Genomic DNA, 22,351 nt, shown 5'->3' with positions numbered 1-22,351 from the left:
TGGGTTTTACTGACAGGACATCATAAGGAGTCATAATGAAATGAATTTAATTTAAACGTTGTACAGCCAGTGAGAAAAAAAAAGTGTAATAATTCTGGATCTTACTACTTGACTGGTTGTAAATTGTTTTGTATTCTTGTACAATTACCTTATAATTATATAATAATATAGTATAATATTAATATTAGACAGATTCACACAACGTCCGCAGTATGAGAAGGGATGTTTGCCCCTTTGCTTCTTTTCTTCCTTTTTTTTTCCATTTCTTTTGCTATAATATTCGCTCCCATGATGACTAACATATGTAGCGCAAAATACTTGATAATCGGTCTCGCTTAAAAGTGAAAAATGTGTAAAAACGTGAACCCTCGATGCAACGACAGTATAGAGCATTGTTTTTTTTTTTGTTTTTGGGAAGTTAATTCGCAATGTACTGTATTCCACTTGATTTTCTTTTTTCTTATCTCGTAATAGTGGTTTTGGGATTTGCTGGAATACTCCTAATTCCTGTCAGTAGCTCGAAGTTTCTCCTCGACAGCCTCCTGGGAGGCCTCCGACAAGTCTGTCGCCTGTATATACTTTTGCACACCAACCAGCGACTTTTTCAAAGCATCAAAGGAACTCGAGTACAACATCTTCTTCTTAACCTTGGCCGTGTCGGGACACCACGACATCAAGAACAATTTCTGTTTCTTGGATGCCTGAGAAAAGAATAATATGCCTTTAAAATACAGTAATAAGCTTATAATATTAGGTATATTATACTTGACGGAAAACGCTACCGCGTCTTTCCTGACAAGCTCTAACAATACTTTTCAAGTACAAAACATTAATTTATACGAAAATAGATATTAGATAATTACCTCGGAAGTACCCTGACATTGATGGGTATATTCAAAGTCAAACAGGCCATAACGGCATTCCCCACTGCCGCCCTTCTGCAAATCCTCGAGGAAGGCGTCGTAAGCCGCGTCGCGGGGTCCAATGACTTCGACATCTATCTGTCTTTCATCTTTGATGTAGAAAATCACATATCGGTGCTTTTTGTCTTTCTTTATCTCCTCGTACGTTGTCTTGCAAACGTCCGCGACTGTCACTCCAGATGCCTAATAAAACAAATGTAAACCATGTCAATTATTGTAGAGAGAAAGCAAACAAATAAGATAAGCGATTACAATCAATGTTTATTGACGTTTTTTAAACGTTGGCGTATTAATGTATTATCGCGTGTATTTTATATCTTTTTTTCAAGCATCTTGGATATATTTTCATATTTGGTAATATTTTATTTCGCTCAAACATTGTTTTATTGCAAAAGGGATTGAATAGAAGTACGAATTTATTCATCTAGCAATGATGAATTGCACACGAAATCGCATGAATCTTATCGTTCGATTGACTGTCGTCCTACAATGGTCAGGTTGATTGGTCTAGACAATCTAGGACCATCTCTCGTGTCAACGTCGGCAATCGGCACACGTCGCGCGCTGCCGGGCCGTTTAAGCCCATTTCGCGGGCAAAATACGTGTGGGGGACGCGCTACCGAAATAAATTCTTCCCACGCGCGAATCTCAACGCTAAAAGAGATCCGACGATCCACTTCTAAAGTTATCCCCTTGGCTCTCAGGCACGTGCCACGCGCTACGAACTTTCAGCCGGACGTCTTTTCTCTTCGCACCGCAGAAATTCGTGAAATACGACTGCGCCGGATTACCTTGGTATTGGGACACTAAAGGAAACAGACAGAATACTTTTACCATTCTTGAATTTTGCAATCGCAACTTTTAAATTGTATCGTTCGATAAAAATATCTAAACTTACGAAAGAGAAGAATCGTTTCGAATCAATTTCAAATTTCTGACCAAATACTTTGGCGGTTCTATCAAAACAGTTTTAAGAAATTCTGTTTTTCTTTTAAGTTGTTTTTTCTCAGTAGTTATGTTATTATTCTATATGAAAAAAATGTTATATCAATAGGATTGTTTTAATTAAAAATAACTTTGTTGAGGAGATAATATATTTAACGAATTATATATTTAATAAAAAATAAATATAATATGCTCTTGTTTTAATCTTTTTTCCATTAATACTGTTACAACTTAAGACAATTATTTTTAATTGAAACAATGCTGTTGCTGCAATATTATTTTTCTTTCAGTGTATCTACACAAATCTGACGTTTCATATCGCGACACATTTTCCCTCAGTTTTGGCAAATGTATGAAAGTGAAATTGGCACTCAAAGGGTGAGACCACGTCACTTGATTTGCCGTGTCATAACATCTACTTATATTGTGAAAGTTACAGCATTCAATTAGAGATAAATTACTTTGTCTAAAAATTACAACTTGTCTTCAAATTACATATTAAAAATTTGAATGGTTGTCACAGTTACATCCACATTGCGAATATTTTTTGTATGAAATTCCTCGTGGCTGTTTATTGAGCGCGCGACGTTCAGTCTCGTTAAAATGACGTCGCACAGCGTCAGCTCGAATTTCGCAGAAGCAAATGAATATTCGCGATGCGGATTCGCGATCGTTAATTATGGCTCGAATACGAACGTCCTCGATACCCGTACTAATGTATCGCCGCTTGTTCCACATGATCGAAGGAACGTAGCGGACGTGAATAGGAGTGCGAGGGGGATCCTGCGAGAAACGCGACGATTGGAGGGTGGCCGGCGAGAGGATGCAATTCCTGGGTCGATATCCTGACGGGGTGGCGACAGGGGGGACGCCGTTAAAGGGGGCTCCCTCTTCTGGGGCGTGCTGTACCCCTTAGCGCGAGCCACAGATAAGGTCAAACGGAGGAGGATGATTCATCAATAAATCTATATGCTTTCCTGCGCTTTCTGCATTTCATTAGGAAACGTGCTTTAATTCGTATCAGACGTGAACGTTGGAGTGCAAGGATTGCAAATTGGAAATTAATTTAAGTGTTTTCCACTGGGAAAACTAGTGCAACACTATAAATGCATACTGCAACCAATTCACATATTTTCGGTTTAGTAAATAATTTAATTTTTTTAATCGCATATTCTTTGTTGTCGCGATAATCTTAAAAGAATTAAATTATTTATTAACACCGTCAAGAAAATATGTAAATCAATTTGCACTCTCAATTACACAAGTGTTGCATTAATTTTCCCAATGAAAAATATTATAAAACTCGAAACAATGCACTGTGTAGAACCAGGACAGTGACAAATTTTTCTCCATTATCTTCAATGATAAAAAATGTTCACCTTTTTTCGCTTTATAGAAAAAGTTGCACGATCGTTATTCAGAAGTAGACAAATTACGATTTGTATAATTATATTTTAAATTTCACAATGAAAGATTTGCAGAAATTTGTTTTCTTCTGTTACATCTACCTATCATTCTCTCTATAATAATTTTACTATCTGGCCATATTTATAGAAAAGATTTGTTGACTATCCTAGTGTAAGCTGAAGTTATTGATAAAAATATAAATCTCCAATCTCTGCGAATAATTTGAAAGATGTCAGATTTTGCAAGGAGTAGCCAATATCTATCGATGTTATCGCAGGATGATTTGCGCCCTTTTTCCAATTTTTTCTTCGACTAGTAAAGATCGATCGCGAAGCAACGCTGCTTTGACACGATAAGAGGAAGACTGACGCGTGATGGCAAAAGAGTTTAATCAACCGACCACCGTCACTGCCACGAGAGACGTCAGTGAACTTCGAGAGAGTCTCTTTCTCTCTCTAGCTCGCAAGAAAATAACCACCGACCTCCTTACAGGCTCATTGAATTTTTCCCTCTCCCGTAGCTACCGGCGCACCACTGTACTGTGCATTGCGCCTCTCTCTAGTTCACTGTCATCGTCGAGGCGCGGCGAGGTGCGAGAGGATATCAGAGGGGAGTTAACAGATCGGAGGAGGGGTTTTGCGACGAGAGTCGGCTCTTCTCACCGACAACGCCGAGATAAACGTTTCAGGAAAAATGACTAACAGATTGAATTCGAGTGTACGTCCGATATACATTTTTCTTTCTTTTCGTGAGTAGTTTCAACACTCCGCTACACATTCCATTATATTGTAAATAATAAAATTTTAATACAAGTAATTAAAAAAATATACATGTAATTATGAAAATACATATATACTTTTATAATTATTTGTATCAAAATGTTATAAGTAAATTCTGTTTAAAATTAATTAAAGAACATTTCATGGACTTGGATTCGAGTTGCGTTTTCAATGCTTCTAGCTGAAAATTATTGATATTTTTACTCGAAAAAAATTGACTTCAAAGAGCCATTGAATCCAATGTTACAACAATCATAAATTCTTGAGACACGAATAATAAACTTTTAATTGTGTTAAGGCAAGCTACCACGTCACTCGCTACCAAGTCGCTCTATAATTATTTCCATGGGTATGTAAATTCTTTCGTGGGAGGACGGTTGGAGAAAGGGTGCAGCGTTGGCGAACCCGCGATAGGGTTAAGGTCGTGCTTAATCGTGCTGACGGGGAACGGTGAGGCAGCGCGATATAACGCGATAAGAGCATCGAGTCATGGTCTTATTTATATCGGCGCGAGTTGCAAGTGGTTTGATAAAGGAACGCGAGCCATCCTCATCGCGCAAAGTTGCAACTTTTTGCGATATTAACTGGACGCTTCCGCTATCGTCGCTCGCCTGTGTGTTTCGCAACTTCGCTGTCCCTCATTGCGTCAATCTCACGCTAACCGAATCCGTGTCGACGGAGTCACGTAGAGAGAAATGGTCTGGCTTCTTAATGTCGATGAAAGTAGCTCCGTTTTGGCATAACAAAAGAAAAAGTATTTGTAGACCCTATTTCTGTTTTCGATCTCAACTACTTTCTAAATTCTCTTCGAGGTGGAATCCCATTCTGAAGAATAAAAATTGAGCCAATCTCGAAAAAGAGTGGCCCAATTTTTTATCTTCAAATGAGATATTTCATTCTTTAGAATTAGATTTACTCTAAATTTAACGACATACAGCGCGCGAATACAATATTCTTTTTTTTTTAATAATAGATATATTAAAATAAAATAAGTTCTTTTTTTCAGTTTACTTGATCACATTTTTTTAAAGCACCGTTTTATACTGTAAAATGTGTTAATTTGTTAAAATTATAAATTTAAACTCTTCTTAAAGACTTGTTACTGACAGAGTTTTCATTAAATCATTGCCTATCACAATAGTTGTTGCAGAAAGAAAACGTCAATTAAAAAAATTAATTGTGAAATAATTAACATTAATTTTGTGTTTGACAAAATCGTAGCTCCGCAAAATTTTTCATAGAATGTGCCTTCAAATTCCAATCGTTGACAATATAAGACATAATTAATAATAATTATGAAGAAATATCGGCTTGAATTTCTTCAGAGATATAAGATTCCGGAGATTCTCAATTAATACCATAAATCAACGTGATTTTGAAGGGACTTTTTCGGCTGTAATAAATATAGATTACGAATTAAATCCCTACAATTGATCTACTTCTGCCATTTCAAACGTTCAAGTATACATGTTCTTTTCAAGCGGTGGATATAACGTGGTGGTGTAACCGGAAGGAAAGCCCGCCGTTTCTCGCTGTCGATGGAAATTGATTGCTACCGATTTCCGTAGATCGCAACGTGCCGATTGAGCAGATCATCGAGATAACGTGAGAGGATTGCCAGCGATCTGTCGACGATCCCGGTGGGAACCACCGAGTGAGATTCGAACAGAAGTGGTTGACGATAGCACGTGATTCGAAGCGCCCACCCAAAATAAAACACGCGGCGTTTTCTTGAAGATGATTTCGACAGTGATCTCGCCTCTTCGATCCCACTCGCGACGTCAATTCCTTTCCCAGTGACGTTCCATGAAACATGATATTGTTTATCATTACTTAAAAATTCGTCAACTCCTTAATAAACACTAACTAAAAGTAACATCAACGTTAATATAACAAAATATTGAAAAAAATATAAATTGTATTCATTGGAATTCTGGTTGAAAATATGGACAAATCAGAATTTTCTGATTAAATTTATTGACAATTCTAATTAGGATAACCAAATTCTAATTGATACGATAATTAGAATTTTCTGAATCGTTTATTTTCACCCAGAATTTTTCTCAGCGTAATATCAAAAATAATCACATCGATGATTGCATTCAACAGAACAAGCAGCTTTGTAACTGTTCTTGATTATGACTATGATTCTTAAGCTCACTGTATAATACAATTGAAAAGGACAGGTGATGGAAACAAGTAATAACAGATCTCTCAATCAATCAGAAACTATATATATTATGATACACATAGGTTGAAATCTCTTATTTTCTGTTTCTATTGCTCGTGTTTTCCAATTGTCTCAGGTTTTATTCTTAGTTTCTCACTAGAGCTAAATGTATAAAACTATTATATTAAAAAATTTCACAACAATTGTAAAACTATCTTTTCTGGTGAACACAATCAATATTACAATTTCACTTGACAATGTAATTGTGTTACGTACCTGTTATATTACATTCATATTGTTGAAGCCTAGTTTCTTTAATAAATTAACTTGCGGTTTTAAACAAGATGAGAATGTAAAGAATGAAAGTTTTTTTAGTTATGGTCAATAAACTAATGGTTTTATGGATGATACCTTTAAAAGTTATTCACTACAAAATTATCAGTTTAGTGATTAATCACAGATATGTAGAAAAATACATTTTTGTTTACATTATCATCAGATTGAACTTAATCACAAGTTAACCAGCAAATGAAAAACCGGCTCTGAATATGAAATCATAACATTGACGTTATGTTACTTTCAGTTAGCGTTTGCTAGCTCTCCTTAAACATATACAAAAGGTAGACTTGGAGAAAATGATCCAGAAGATCTGAAGACCTTCAGAATACACCTCCGCCTCATTATTCATTTATTATATTTTTAATAACAGCCACGCGTCATCTTCTTCTTTTACGTAGGTTAATATATGATATATATATATACTCGATTTAAGCAAGTCGAGCGTATCACGTGCGCGCGCACAATCGATATTTTTTCCTATTGAGAAATGATAAAAAAATATAGATAAGTATATAAATAAATAAACAAATAAATAAATACACAAGGCTGTAAGGGCGGCGTTACAATGTGTTACTCGAATCGAGAGAGTCACCGTCATTCTTTCGCGGCGAGCCGTTACGTCGTGTTTTATCAAGGCGATCGTCGCGACGTCCGGAGATATCCTCGGAATGCTTTACGGTAATTTCAGCGAATGCCTCAGAAATTTCGGAAGTGCGTTTCGAGTCTCTCCCTGGACGTCGCACGCGTTCGCGTTGAAGTAAATCGAGATTATCATCTCCTGGACGGAGCTAAAAAGAGACGAAGCCGAAATCCCAGTTAATGTGAATTTAATATTTATAGAAATGTGGCCCTACACATCACGCGTGGATGCAGGACCGAACTTGCGAGAATGACACCGGTTGCAATCGGATGCAATGCAACGTTCAGAGAGGCAAAGGGGAGAGGAGTCTCCACCCAGGAGAGAAAAAGAGACAGAAGGAGAGAGGGAGAGCGCGAGGCGGAGAAAGACAGCGAGAAAATGCAATCTCCCAGAGACATAAAAGCGCGATCTCACGCTGCGGTGACGCGCGGTTCTCCGTCGTCACTGATCGGTCGGTCAATCAGCTCGCCGAAGTGGAAATGAATCATCCGCTTCCTGGAAACAACGGTGAGTCCGTCGCCGTGCGGTAATCCGCGCCAGGAGGCTGAATGAGATCTGGAGGATCAGGTTAGATGAGCGGAGCTCGACGATATCGAGGGCGAGATCGTGCAAGATCGAGAAGACGCCGCGGCGAGAGATTCTCCCGGAGCGGTCTCGCCGTTGCGAGAAAGGAGGCGTATCTCGGGGAGCCGGGCGCAGCAGCAATGGCCGACCGGCGCGTCTGCTGCGGCCATAACCACAAAAAGGGCCGTCGCCGGGTCGAACCTCGCCCGCCGCGCTCTCGACGTCCATCGCACAGAACGTTCTTTCCTTCACCGAGGTCATTATTCGCTAAACAACGGCGGCGGCCGCCGTCGCGTTCGGATATTTACCATTTTTCGTAGCGGGCGATGTAGCCGGGGAGCAGAGTCACGTGAATGAGCACTTTAACCGACACTTTCCCAGAGTATCTCGGCCGTGGTGGAACTGGATAGCGGCTGGTTAACGTCCAGTCGAAGGAATCGCGCGGCTGGCTCGAACAGGCCGAACGGGAAGGGAGGCTCCTCTCTCACGACTCTCTCTCTCTCTCTCTCTCCACGAATCCTGTATCCCTACGCCTGCGCGCGCAGCGCCGCCACGACCCGCCGTTCCGATTGGCCCGCGACGGGCTGCCCGCGCCCCGTCGAGCATCGTCAAAAATTCTCGCGATTGCGCGCTACCGGCCGGCCGCGCGAGACGGAAAAATCGCGCGAATCGAAAATCTATTCCGTATTTGGAAATAAGTATCCCCATAGGGCGTCGATCCTGTAAAGGAATAGACGGACAATAAATGCGCCCGCGCATGAGGATCGCGGCCGGCACGCGGAACGGAGCGAAGGGTGGAATAAAGAACGCGCGAGGATTTGTCCGAATAGGAAACGCGATAACGACGCAAACTCTTTTCGTCCGGTAGGGACGACCGAGGCCGATTCGGCTAGGGTACGAACGCGAAATCGATTTCACGGACACGCGTTTCGGGAGGAATCAGTCATCGACGTGCCGGTCACGCGGTCCAATCGCCGCCAGGGACGTGGGGAAATTGCCTTATATGGGCAGCGGCGTGCGATCTGTTCAGCGCCGACGCGTCGCGTCGCGTCGCGTCGCGGCCGTCGCGACTGCGCCTTCGAGTCCTTGCGAGACGTGCACCGAAACACGCGATTCTATAACACGCCGCGGTCGGTAAAACAAGGCCGTATCGACTATCGAGACTCGAAGGCGCCCAAGACGATTTTCGATCCACACGCGCACATTTAGGGATTGAAAATATATTCACTCCAATTCATCTTATACTTGATTATTGACTTCAAATAATATAATCAAGTAATGCTATAGTTATAATTGTCAGTGTATTGTTAGCACGAATACAATTAAGCTTTTGTTACATAACATTAAAAAAACAATTCCACACAGAGAGTTATTATATTTACATATATAAGAAGAGATAAAAATTAGTTAAAATTTATTACATTATATAGTCAAAGGCCGCCTTTATAAATTTTCTGCTACGGTAGACTTCATGGAAGTATAATGAAAAGCAATGATTATATGCAAAACATATAACAAAATACAGAATTTTTCAACATAATAACGCACTCGATCGATATCCGAAAAATATATATTAGATCGCCTAGTAGAATAAATAAGAAAAATACGTCTTGATAAATTAAACACCCCATCCACGCACGCACAACACATACATATATATTTTTAAATACTGTCAGCTGTGCTACATAATTTACAATCTTATTACTTTTGTATACAAGAAAGTGGCATCGTTACACGCGTTTATTATAAAAAGATCAATGTATCTTGAGCGGACAATATGTACTTAAGATTTGCAATAAAATGATATACAATTGCCAGTGTAATGAAAACTTACGTATATGTGAAAAATACTATCGATAATAAAGATACACGTATTACAATGATAACAGGAAATATCTTATTATATGCATGTGTGTGTGTGTGTATAATTTGCTATAATATAATATATAAGAGTTTATAATCTTATCCGTTTCTTATCGCTTCTGAGTATTATAAATATCAATATTACGTCTGTTATATGCTAGTATACTCGACGCGATAATCCCGAGGGACACGTCACTCATGAGTCAACAGTTTTTTTAACGTTAGTAATGTTAGAAATCAAAATAGAATCAAATGCAAATTATAATGACATATACATGAAGCCGCGTAAAAATAACGTATCAGTATAGAACTAGTGAAAATAAAGAATGGGAGTCAACGCGAGTCGACGTCTGGTGCTTCATCATTATAACGTTTGAAATCGTGGGAAATCGCTTGAAATCTATTGCGATCGTTCGCTAATTTATATGACTTGCTTCGACTCAAAAGTGGCATGCCTCTCGGATAATCCTTCATACATACATATATGGCTATCACGGCGTAGAAAATTACATGGTTGTACTTTGTGCAAAAGATCAGAATTTAAATCCATATCCAAAACACATATATCTATATCAGATTTTATTTGATCATCACTTTTCGGAAGGCAATGGCAAATCATCGAAAGTATCTTTGCCACAACAACCTCTTCTAATAGGCCGTTCAAAATCCAGCATTAAAAAACTGTAAATTCCATATATTAATAGATATATACTGATACATACAAAAGAGGTAATCACACGTTTCTAATAAGGATATATTCCGCTTTCATACGCTATAAGCATCACTTTATCCTTGTTGTCTACGAAATATTGAACAAAGGCAAAAGACGCTTACAACCGCTGTGAGCGCAAAACAAAACGCACTCTAAAGAAACGATGGATTGAGAAAGAGAGAGAGAGAGAGAGAAATTTCAACAATTTTATCTAAAGCACACAAATTTCACTATTGTGTAGCATTCAATATAATAATTAACTTTTCCAAACAATATTGTACAAATATCTCTCTCTCTGAAATCAATCATCTCTTGTGACCTCTTCTGAATGTACTACTGTGAGATATACGGACGCTACAAATTTTTCCAACATATGTTGCACATAAAAATAAGAATCGTTTTCTACAGTTTTACAGTATTTAGCAATAGGGCTATACACAGTTACAATTTCTTGACAATATTTCCAAAATAATAATTTATTACATTTTAGAAGAAAGATTCTCAAGTTTTTGTGTCTGTGTGCTTAAATATATCCCACCGCCCCTAAATACACGTATGTACAATTTCAATAAAAGAAATGTAGAGACAATGAAGACGCGTCTTAGATTATAATTTATAATATAATGTAATATACGATGCAACAATCGTTTTGTACATATTTTCTACATGTCATATATCATAAATACAATTATAAAATCGTAATACGTTTCGTACGTTTGACACAATCTTCTTCGGTAATATTGAAGTAATAAAAAAATAAGTAAGCACTAAGGCAGTATATTAATCTACTTTTAAATAATTTTAGTTAGTTTCTTAATTTGTCAACAAAAAATCGGTATTGCTAAAAAAAATACTTTTTTCTATCATTAATATTGTAGAATCTCAAATAATAAAAATCATAATCAGTTCAAAAACATGATATATACAGTTTTGCTTTTTCTCAATAGAAAATATTAAAGATATATAGGTAAATTGAGAGATATTAAAATGACAATGTACATAAATGAACAATACACAAGCAGTATACACTACATACAGAATATGCAAATTAAATATAAGTTTATCTAATTAATAATATTGTAGTGTTTACGTTAATACATATACCTTCCATTTTCTGATAAAATGGCCTTTCAGCAAGATTTCTATTCTATCGTATACAACGCAAAATCTCTCTTATACCATTTACTGTAATCAAAGTCAATTCTTATATAAACAATTTGTAAGAAATTTTTTAAAAGTTATTTGGCAAATAACTTAACCGTTCAGTATAAATATATTTTCCTTTTTTTCTCTCTATTTTTATTTAAGTATTACGAGATATATGGTTGTCCCCCACGTGTATTGGAAGATGTGTGATAAAACGTAAAATTAGATTTTTCCGTGTCATCTAAGTAATACATATACCTCGATAATTCCTTATTCCTTAAGTACTGTCATTATCAATCAAACTGTTTTATATACACAATTATTGCGTGTGTACAATTATATTTTCCGTCCAACAATGATAATGTCGCTATTTGAAATACACAACAGGAACCGATTCGTTGAAACCTTTTTGAAGAGTTGGAACCTTAATTAAAATCTTTTCAGTACATTGAGTGTCATGTTGATAGTGATTCTTTTTACAGTCTTTATGGTGAATAAATACATCAAAGAGTGCGTAATAAAATTTTGGTTAAATTATACACAGTAATGATCTCCAATACATGTCCATAAGTAATCCGTATGTGTCACATCTGTACGCGGATATAATTGTTATTCTAACATTATGTTATAAAATTCTAAAAACCACCAGATGTCATATAATTTGTTTCGATAATATCCCTTTATTTATTATGTAACTGTAATACAGTATCACTTAATCCTTCATGTATAGAACTAGGAAACCACTACCACACTCAATGTATTAAACAGATATTAGTAGTAACATTGCAATTGTCATAAATAACCTAATCTCTCAGTCAATTATTACAAGAACGTATCTCCCGTTCTTGTTATTAAACAGAGCATTCAATACATGAGGAGATATCTTTAATTACTACAAGACAACCTCGATAACTTAACCTTATTTTATCATTACGTTTAAAACGTATCAACTGTTTAAAACGTATGAACTGTTAGATAAGACCGCGTTTCTTTTTGTAATCTTCTAAATTTAACGATCGGCGTGGTCCTGTATCCTTGATATTATTAATGGGCTTCGGTAAAACGCTGACAGGATTGTCTAGAAATAAAATTGTATAAATTTTATTATATATACAAACAAATGTACACATATATATTTGTACTCTACACATATCCCGTTTTGTTTTAATTATTAGACACAAATTTGTAACTTCATACAGTACTTCTTGCAGAACTTACTTGGAATAGGAACTTCCAAATCAATTGTTATATCAAAATCATGTGCATCAAATAGATCTTCTGTACTTTGCTTCTTCTTAGAATCCTGTCCATTTTCTTTATCAGCAGCCGACACTGACTCTCCAGCCGGATGAGGATTTGATTTATCGTTTACTGGAACTGTTGCTACCACTTCAGACTCATCTTCTGGCTTATACACCATCCTTGGCTTAGTACTTCGTCTGGTGAATGGGTCATCGACTTTTTTACCCTTATTAGCCTTTAGTTCTTCCTATTAGAACAAATTCGGTTGAAATTAAAATATCATTAATCGATTGAATAATGAAAAATATATCCTAAATGTTACCATTATAGCCTTCTCAGCTTCCTCTACATTTTTCTTTCTGTTACGATCATTTATATATGATATACTGGAAATTGTTGCCGTGCGCATTTTATCCAGCTCCGATGCACGCTCCTCTAATTCACCTAATTCTTGATTAAGTCGACTAGCTGTCTCGTCATCTCCTCTACAATTAGCCGCATCACGTTCCCTCATCAACTGCGCTTTCTTCATTGCGTAATTGTACGGAGTCTGTTTGAATCTCTCCTTTTCACGTACTATTTTTTCTATATCCTCTTCTTTGAATTCGTATACCAGCGCTTCCTTAATATCCTTTAACTTTTGCTCTACTTCATCAAACGTAGGTGTCGATATTCCTTGCAGTGCACAAGTTTCTTTCCACTTAAAGAATTCGGAATCCGTAAATTCCTGATTTGAGACAAACTCCAATCTAAATACACGTTCCTGAGCACCATGACGTAATTTCAGTCCCTTATTCGTCCTCGTACCACCGAGTTGATAAATCTTTCCTGTCTCACACACACCGCTTATTTCAGCTACTCTATAGACAGGTTTACCGTTATTATTGCCGATTCCTATTCTGACAAAGCAACCTTGCACTACTCTGTCAAAGAAAGGTAAATGAACAAATCTCTCCATTTTGTGACGAGAGAGTCGAATCTTATTTAGATCTTCCTTAGTACTGATATATACTGGTTTCTTGGGTCTAGCTTTATTGCTAGTGATTGACCTAAAATAATGATATAAATATTGTACAAGAAATATAAAAAATATTTAATAAAAAGTGTAGTTAAAACTTACTTTTTATCGTTGTCGGAATCCGAATCTCGACTTTCACTCGAAGATGATCTACGTTGAGGCGCTGTCTTAGTTACTTCTTCTTCTTCCCCACTGTCCGATGAACCACTGTCATCGGAATATATATCAGATGCCTTCAGTTTCGTTTTATTTGCAGCAGCTTTATGATCATCTTCCAATTCTTCTTCTTCCATATCCTTTGATTGTTGTTGCTGCTGCTCTATCCTCTGTTTCTCTTTTTCCTCTTTAATAAAAGACTAGCGTTAGAAATAATCACAATACGCAAAGAGAATATATAAGAAACCTACCTCGTTCCTTCTTCTCTTCGCGTCTAGCTTTGAGCAATGACATTGCATGAGATTTCTTGTCTTGCTTTTCTTCTATCGTCTTCTTGCGATCTTTACTCCTCTCTTTAGGATCTGGGGCTCGATCTATTTTCTGTTTCTCTTCAATACCCTTCTCCTTCTTTTTTGATTCCTTTTGTTTTTTCAATTCTTGCTTCTTAGCCATTCTTAATTTCTTTTCAATTTCAAATCTTGTTTTCATAATTTCACGTTGTTCAATTCGTTTAAAGATTTCTTGTTCACGTTCTTTCTCAGTCATTTGTGCAAGTCTAGCTTGATCCTCTGCATCTCCCATAAGTTTATCATCATAGCCATCATTGAATTCTTCTTGGCTAGAACTGGAACCGCTCGGATCTGAGTCTGATACCTCACCTAAACACAAATAAATTGATTGTTATTTATAAACAGTAAAACTAAAAGGATCATATTCGTATATTAAAATAAATAATGAAATACACATTTGTACAAGAAATAATTTTCATATACCTTCTTCTGGCTCCGAAAGCTGTTTAGCCGATTCCTTCTCACTGGCACTATCCTCTGAGCTGGACTTTGTCATCTTTCGTTTACTTCTTTTTGATGATTTTTTCTTCTTTGTTTTCCCAGCTTTGTTATTCCAGTTATCATCAGAATCTGATATATCTGAATCATGTTTAGTATCTTTTTTAATGGATCCATTATCTTCATTCGATTGAGAATCATCTTGAGACTTTCCTTTCTTTTTCTTTGCCAGTGACAATAGATCCTAAAATTTAATAAAGACATGTGCTCAATTATTAATGATAAAATCATGGAAAAAGAATCTGACAGTAGCTCCACTCAGTTCCACGTTGCATTGTGTTGCACGACAAGCTTCAACACATTATTCATAATTGCATGCATAATGAACAATTATATATTTTATATTACATATAATCTATTTCTCCTGCAATTGTATTACACCTAGCACATTCTCCGTGTTCCAGATAAAAAATACAATCAGGCATTAAAACAATCAAGGTAGTTTAATAGAGCTAAAAATAGATATTATTTTATTTTAAAATATTCATTCGTAAAAGATTCTAAAATGCTTAAAATATTTGGCGCGTGGTTTACAGAAATGGATATGTACATTTATATACAAAGCTATACTAAAGATCCAGTTTGACTGTTTAAGCATTTCATTTCCTATTGTGTATTCACATCTTAAAAGATACTTTATTTAATATATTGCATACAATTTGTGCATACATATTTATGCACTTTTATTGGATATTACCGTAAATTATGCAAAGTCGCTTAGAACATAAACGAAGTTCAGCCTGCACTTTGCAATTCATAATAGTGAACGGAGGATAAACATACGGTATGGATAATGGACGCGGAGATAAATAGCAAAGTACTTTAAAATTGTAAAGGCTAAGCTATTTACATTGTCCAAGTCCGAACCGCTTTCCGACGCACTCCCGCTACTGTCGGAATCTATGAGGGCCTGATGCTTCCTCTTGGGCATCCTGGCGGCGCGAGCCCGTCAATGGGATACGTAAACGATAAAATTTCACCGTGCCTCATACGACGCAAGCACAGAGAATCGACCGAAGCAGCTTTTAGTAACGTGTAGAACAGAAATTTCAGGCAGAGAGAACAGAAGGGAATAGAAATGGAAACTAGAAACGAGGAAAAGATTGTGACAACACCGATACAAAGCCGCGAAACGACAAGCCGTACGTTGCCGAGATGGAGTTTCACGTATGCGCAACAGCGCCAACGCTAGCAGACGTCGTTATGTAGACTAGAATATCAGGTCTAGTGAATTTAGTGAATTTCCGATACGCAACGAATCAGATTCCGCGGACATCTATGTCCCTATATTATAGGGACTCTAGCCTAGTCCAACCTTGGTTGCCTTAAGGCCGGTATTCATGCCTGGTTTATGCTTCGGTCTTAAGGGACTTAATCCTAAAATTCAGCCAATAGAATTCAAATTTCGATTAGAACTGGTAGCTTTATTGGTTGAATTTTAAGATCTTGGGATTAAGACCTGAACCAGGCATAAACCAGGCATCATAGTCAGTCCTTATTTGAAGACTGTCCTAAGTAATGTCTTAAGATGCTAAAGCGACCCTCTGATTGGTTCGTAACTCTTCAAGACTGAACTTAAGACGGTCTTGAATATAAGAACTGACTATGAATACCGGCTTTAGAGTCCTAGATATCAGAGAAGCGCAACCGATGTTCCGCGTCCTGATTGTCAGCCAATCATGACATTCATTCAGTGGTATTAAAAATGGCTAACTAATAGACGATTGGTGGATTTCATAATTCGTCTGCAAACGACGCCATTTTTAATACTTTTCTTAGTAATTTTGCGATACTGACTTAAGCCGGTTGCGCTTCTCTGATATCTAGGTTGCCTGTGCCGCCTGTGGTTGCCAACACTTGAAAAGAAAGAAGAAGGTTGCGTGAAAAGTCACGTTGAACGAAAAGTTAAAAGAAGTGGTACGTTAATGTTATAAATTTTTATTTATAGTACAATTAATAATGTAATTCTCTTTATATTTTAGTCACAATTTAGAAAGAAATCTGTGATTCGCTAAATATCCCAAAAGAGACATTAATTGAACATGGAGAATCGTTCGATATCCAAGAAGAGGAAGGTTAGTAATATTTTTTCAAGAATTTATTATAATAAATATCAAATGCATAATAAATTTGAGAAGACAAAACTATATTTACAGTGTTGAAGGTTTTTTGAATATTTTATCACAAGTCAGGCGAATTATAAATCATAATAGAAATGTTTTTAGTATTACAAAGATGGGACTCTGTCACATGTGGATTTCACAATTCTGTGTGTTTCATTACAAAATTATTTAAAATGTATAAAATTTTGTAAAATCCAGAGTAGCACGTATTAATGTTTTTTTTTTTTTTTTTTGCAATATTCTTTCATATTTAAGTATTAGTATTTAACATTGTATATTTTTTAAAATAAATTTTGATGCTAAATTATATATAAAATAAATTAAATTTGATATTTACTTTTTTCTTTGTATCTTCAGTTTGTTGGAGACGGTGTCTTCAGGGCTGAGCTAAACGAGTTTTTGACTCGCGAACTCGCTGAAGATGGTTATTCTGGTGTAGAGGTTCGTGTTACACCAAATCGAACAGAAATTATCTTGTTGGCTACTCATACGCAAAGTGTGCTCGGTGAAAAGGGACGTAGGATCAGAGAGCTTACCTCTGTAGTACAGAAACGTTTTAATTTTAAAGAACCACAGAATGTCGAGTTGTATGCCGAGAAGGTCGCTACACGTGGCTTGTGTGCAATTGCTCAGGCAGAATCTCTTCGATATAAATTGATCGGTGGCCTTGCCGTACGACGGTAAAATTGAGATTTTTATTTCACTTATTCTATTAACCTTACCGAGACATTACCCGTGTCTTCAGATTTTCTATTCTTTCTATTGGAAAATTTGTTCTTAATCAGGGCGTGTTATGGTGTCCTACGTTTCATCATGGAATCAGGTGCTAAAGGTTGCGAGGTGGTTGTCAGTGGTAAACTGCGTGGTCAAAGAGCAAAATCGATGAAATTTGTCGATGGCCTTATGATACACTCCGGTGAGCCGACTAACGAGTATGTGAACACTGCCACTCGGCATGTGCTTCTTCGACAAGGTACAATTGCATTCTCATGATTATTTCATTAATTCGTAATTTAATAATGTACTTACAAAATTTAATTCGAAATATATATTAAGTTTATAATGTATTAAAAAAAATTGTATTATATTTTTATTTGTTATTCTGTATTTTATTTTGAATGTATTTCAGGCGTATTAGGGATCAAGGTTAAAATTATGCTTCCTTGGGATCCTAATGGCAAGAGCGGCCCAAAGAAACCTCTTCCGGATTATGTATCTATTGTGGAACCAAAAGAAGAAGTGCCACCATCAGTTCCCAGTTCCGAGGTGAAACCGTCCAAAGATCTACCTCAACCGGCTCCCATTACTGTGTGATAAATTGTAATAATCATTTGAGATAAACATTTGAAAAGAAAATACAAGAAGTGTTTTATTCTCTAAAATATTGTAAACGTTTTTAATCGAAATAATTTATCGATTGTTCTGACAGTTCAACATATTTTTATTTATAAAATTGTTCATTATTTTAAACATGATAAATATTTTGTCAAATAAAAGCTGCTTGATTTGGAAAATGGTTTAATCCATAAAATCTGTGGATTAAGTTCTATATAATATAGAAACGTAATTAGATAAGTGATTTCTCTATTGCCGCAATAGGATGCGTTTTGACATTTACAAGTTGAATCTTTGACATTTAATAAATAACGAGGATGAATTTGTCAAACATTAAACGAGAAGATTTTATTTGGGGTTGTAAACGTCAAGTGGAATTATTTTTATATCGTGCGAGAGAGAGCCATAAATAATTCATGGGTCTTTCTGGTCTTTCTCTAGCGTAATCGCGTCGGGATAAAATTCCCCTAGAGACTCCACAGTGTTTTCAATCGCAGCAATTACTACGGAATGTGGTAGCCCGGCTGCTTGGAGCCGGACAGAGGGGGTGGGAATAATAAAACGTTAGGCGTGTCGGCGTCCGTTTTTTACGCGTCCGACGCCGAGAATCGGGGTTTCGTCGACCGTTCCGATCTCACCGCGTACCGGTGACGACGGCGACCTGTTCTCTACGGATAACGGAATGTCAAAGGTGTGCACGTGACCGCGACGCTCCGAGAATGTCTGGACCGTGGACGCGCGGCGACTATACACTATATACCTTGACTTGACAAGGTGAATATTGGAGCTGATCAAGGTTACGTAGGGTGGTCATCGCGATACATGTGTCCGTCGTTCGTTCGTGCGCGAGGGAGGGTACGCTCTTATGGGGTAGCGAGCGATCGGTAGCCTTTGTCGTGGAATGGAGACGGAGAGCGTAAAGTCCGGGGCTAGCGAGCATAGCCATAGCCACCACAGCAGAAACTCCCAGAAACATCATCGATCTCACAGTTCGAAGCAGCATCACAGGCAGCATTCTCATCGTACCACTAGGTATGCTTCAGAAATTTTATCTAATCGACCTAAAAAAAAACCCAGGCGTTTTAATAATTCTGTGTTTTGTCTTGCGTGGTTGTATACAGAAGAAATCATACGTTTCTTCAACAGTCGCTATAGTTTTAGTTATGTATAATCGAATGGATGTAGATAAGTATTTTTTTGGATTCCACAATACATGGAAGAGATTCGCTTCAGGCTATTAAAACAAAACAAAGAAGCATGACATTATCTAATTAAAATCAGCAAGTTATTTCAATAGTAAAATTGTGTCTGTCTCAATTTTTATTTTTATTAATCGCCTGTAATCTTCTGTGACAGAAGCAATCGAAGTCAAAGGAAAGAGAGACAGAATTTGGATACTAGTGAAATGGCTCCATTTCAAACAACAGTGAACGTACGAGGAGACAGTGTGGATAACATGGGTCAAGAAGTAATTGAGGTACAAATACTGCCTCAGGATGAGAACTGGGGAGAGAACACTACAGCTGTCACTGGCAATACCTCGGATAGATCAGAATCAACCGAGGATGTAAGCCACTGGCCAAATGAAGCCGATAGCACGTTTGGTTCCAGCTGTAATCGCTATGTTGGTCCAATTGTGGCGATGATACTTGGGATAAGCGCCTTTCTTAGTCCAATAGCCATGGTCATTTTGCCTAAGCTGGGATTTTTTCCTGACTCGACAACGGTACTGACAATGCAGCAGAAATTGCATCTACTGTCATGCAATGCCGAGTGCAAAGGCGAACTGTTAGGATTGGCCTTCAAACTGGTGCTACTGGTCATCGGTAGCTGGGCAGTGTTCCTACATCCACGAACCGCTACCATGCCACGCATATTTTTATTCAAGGCAGGAGTGCTGCTACTTACTACCCTGTGCATTTGTACTTATTGGCTTTTTTACGTTGTACAGGTAATTGTTTTGGACAAGGTTCATGCAATTATGTGTTTTTCAGCAAGGTACTTTGGATCACAATGGATTTGGATTGATCTGAGATTGATTAACTTGAAAGCATCATGACTTTATCCAATAAAAATTAAAATAAAAGATATGTGATATCATTAATCAATCTAGAATTGATTCATTATGGATAAAAAAAGATGTCACACTTTATAATATAGTGAATTATTTTATCCTTAACATTGTCGAGCAACAGGAGTTGATTTGATATCTTGAAACAAGATGGAAATTACAAAAGTAAATGAATTCAATAGAATATTTATAATTTCATTGGTCAATACCTAATGCTCACTTTTGTAATTTTTATTTCATTTCAAGATACAAAATCAGAATGCAATGATTTACTATCTCAATTGTATCCCCTTTGCTGGAAAACATATTCTATCTTCATAAATATATATATATTGTTATTAAAGTGTTCGATATTTTTCAGGTCACCGAGAGTGCTAAGACTGTTGCCAATGGCGAAATAACAGAGTACAAAAGTTTAGTAAATTATGCAGGTACCCTTGCCAATACACTCCTGTTTATACATTACACCGCAGTGCTCCTTATCGAAGTTCGTCATTTACAGCCTATGTTTTATCTTAAGGTGCGCAAATGTTCTTCACATCGTTACTTAATGATACTTAATCGCAACGTGCATTTTAATTTATATACATTATTTTCGTTTACAGGTCGTTAGATCGCCGGACGGTGAATCAAGATCTTATGCGATTGGCCAGTTATCGATACAGAGAGCAGCCGTATGGGTTCTAGAAAAGTACTATACAGATTTTCCAATTTACAATCCATATTTGGAAAGGTTGCCGGTCTCGAAATCTGGTAGGAAGCAATCAAGTTTTAAGTTTTACGAGGTTGACGGTGGAGGAGTGACCGGTGGTATGCAATCGCGCGGCGGAAGCGGAGATCGGGCAGTTCTAACGGCACAAGCGCGTCGTCGTGATTCAAGTCACAATGAGCGCTTCTACGAGGAACATGATTACGAGCGACGAGTGCGGAAACGTCGCGCGAGACTCATTACTGCCGCCGAAGAAGCGTTTGCGCATATCAAACGTTTGCATTCCGAGGTAGAATCCACGCCAAATCCTGGACCGATGGATCCTATGGAAGCTGCGCAAGCAGTATTTCCCTCTATGGCAAGAGCTTTACAGAAGTATTTGAGAATCACCCGGCAACAACCGCGTCATTCCGTAGAATCTATCTTGAACCGACTCGCCCGATGTTTAGCTCAAGATGCAGCGCCGCGCGCCTTTCTGGAACCATTCTTCGCTGCGAGTCCGGTGTTGTCGAACGAGAAAGAGAGGCAAAAACGATCGCATCACTGGGCCTTGGTATGCGAAGGAGAGCTACCCTCTCGCCCGGTCGCTAATGGTTGTGAGTTTCAGTTGAGACAGGGCGAAGTGGCGCTCCTGTGTACAGTGTATAGATTACCACATTTTAATCTTACCGAACAATTAGCACATCCTAAATCGAATAAATTTCTTTTGCGCTTGAATTCAGAAACCTCTGTTTAAAATACTTGACAAAGTTTGAAATAAATTTATCGTCTGACATTTATGAAATTAAGTACAATTATTCTAAATAAATGTGCTTGAAAAGATTTTTGGTACAAATGATGTTTTAATCGAGATAATGCTTAATATAAAATCTTTCCTGTGACGAGAGCATTGTTGAAGATTATTTTATGGTAAAGATATGACATGATGGATATTAGATTTTGTCTCGTGCGGAAAACATTTTTAATTATTATTTCGATTAAATCTTATTTGCGCTAAAATTCTTTTAGATGTAATTTTTTAACAAAATTAAGTCCTTTTAGAATGTTATTTAAAACTTCTGCTTATTGATGAACATGGACTGTTGAACAACAGTATAATAATAGTACTTAGATATTCTAATACAATAGAGACTGAGAAAACATAAGAGAATAATTCGCCATCATTTTCTTAACAACATTTATGATTACGTCATTTCCTTTTTTCGAAAAAAAAAGAACTGCAATGATATTAATAAGTGATCTATACTTCTGAATATACCTTTAAGTAATTATGACAGAATAATTAGTTTATATTGTAACAAAATACTCAGTTCTTTGTTTATCTTTAAGATACGTGCATGCGCGTATACATATTTATTTAT

At 37.1% G+C, this 22,351-nt stretch overlaps 4 protein-coding genes across 4 annotated transcripts; 2 read left to right on the top strand and 2 right to left on the bottom strand.

Moving 5' to 3' along the window:
* Nucleotides 1-448: 448 nt before the first annotated feature.
* Nucleotides 449-8,252, bottom strand: tsr (Cofilin/actin-depolymerizing factor homolog tsr). Its single transcript, XM_018546878.1, has 3 exons — nucleotides 8,076-8,252; nucleotides 864-1,106; nucleotides 449-701 (listed from the first exon to the last, which is right to left on the bottom strand). Exons 1-3 carry the CDS (start codon nucleotides 8,076-8,078, stop codon nucleotides 501-503), a joined length of 447 nt encoding a protein of 148 aa, XP_018402380.1. The 5' UTR covers nucleotides 8,079-8,252; the 3' UTR covers nucleotides 449-500.
* A 4,207-nt stretch (nucleotides 8,253-12,459) lies between these two features.
* Nucleotides 12,460-15,887, bottom strand: Rtf1 (RNA polymerase-associated protein Rtf1). The gene is made up of 7 exons (XM_018546876.1): nucleotides 15,603-15,887; nucleotides 14,678-14,936; nucleotides 14,156-14,563; nucleotides 13,851-14,091; nucleotides 13,053-13,779; nucleotides 12,707-12,977; nucleotides 12,460-12,566 (listed from the first exon to the last, which is right to left on the bottom strand). The coding sequence occupies exons 1-7, from the start codon at nucleotides 15,681-15,683 to the stop codon at nucleotides 12,460-12,462; spliced, it is 2,094 nt and encodes a 697-aa protein (XP_018402378.1). The 5' UTR covers nucleotides 15,684-15,887.
* A 742-nt stretch (nucleotides 15,888-16,629) lies between these two features.
* Nucleotides 16,630-18,211, top strand: LOC108779443 (40S ribosomal protein S3-A). Its single transcript, XM_018546875.1, has 5 exons — nucleotides 16,630-16,669; nucleotides 16,735-16,827; nucleotides 17,233-17,555; nucleotides 17,661-17,848; nucleotides 18,005-18,211. Exons 2-5 carry the CDS (start codon nucleotides 16,795-16,797, stop codon nucleotides 18,187-18,189), a joined length of 729 nt encoding a protein of 242 aa, XP_018402377.1. The 5' UTR covers nucleotides 16,630-16,669; nucleotides 16,735-16,794; the 3' UTR covers nucleotides 18,190-18,211.
* Nucleotides 18,212-19,111: 900 nt separating this feature from the next.
* Vang (Strabismus domain-containing protein Vang) lies at nucleotides 19,112-21,726 on the top strand. Its single transcript, XM_018546897.1, has 4 exons — nucleotides 19,112-19,242; nucleotides 19,567-20,161; nucleotides 20,643-20,801; nucleotides 20,887-21,726. The coding sequence occupies exons 1-4, from the start codon at nucleotides 19,112-19,114 to the stop codon at nucleotides 21,724-21,726; spliced, it is 1,725 nt and encodes a 574-aa protein (XP_018402399.1).
* Nucleotides 21,727-22,351: the final 625 nt, after the last annotated feature.

Source organism: Cyphomyrmex costatus, unplaced genomic scaffold, assembly GCF_001594065.2.
Source record: "Cyphomyrmex costatus isolate MS0001 unplaced genomic scaffold, Ccosl1.0 scaffold6, whole genome shotgun sequence".
Taxonomy (NCBI): Eukaryota; Metazoa; Arthropoda; class Insecta; order Hymenoptera; family Formicidae; genus Cyphomyrmex; species Cyphomyrmex costatus.
This window is presented reverse-complemented; position numbering and strand designations above follow the sequence as displayed.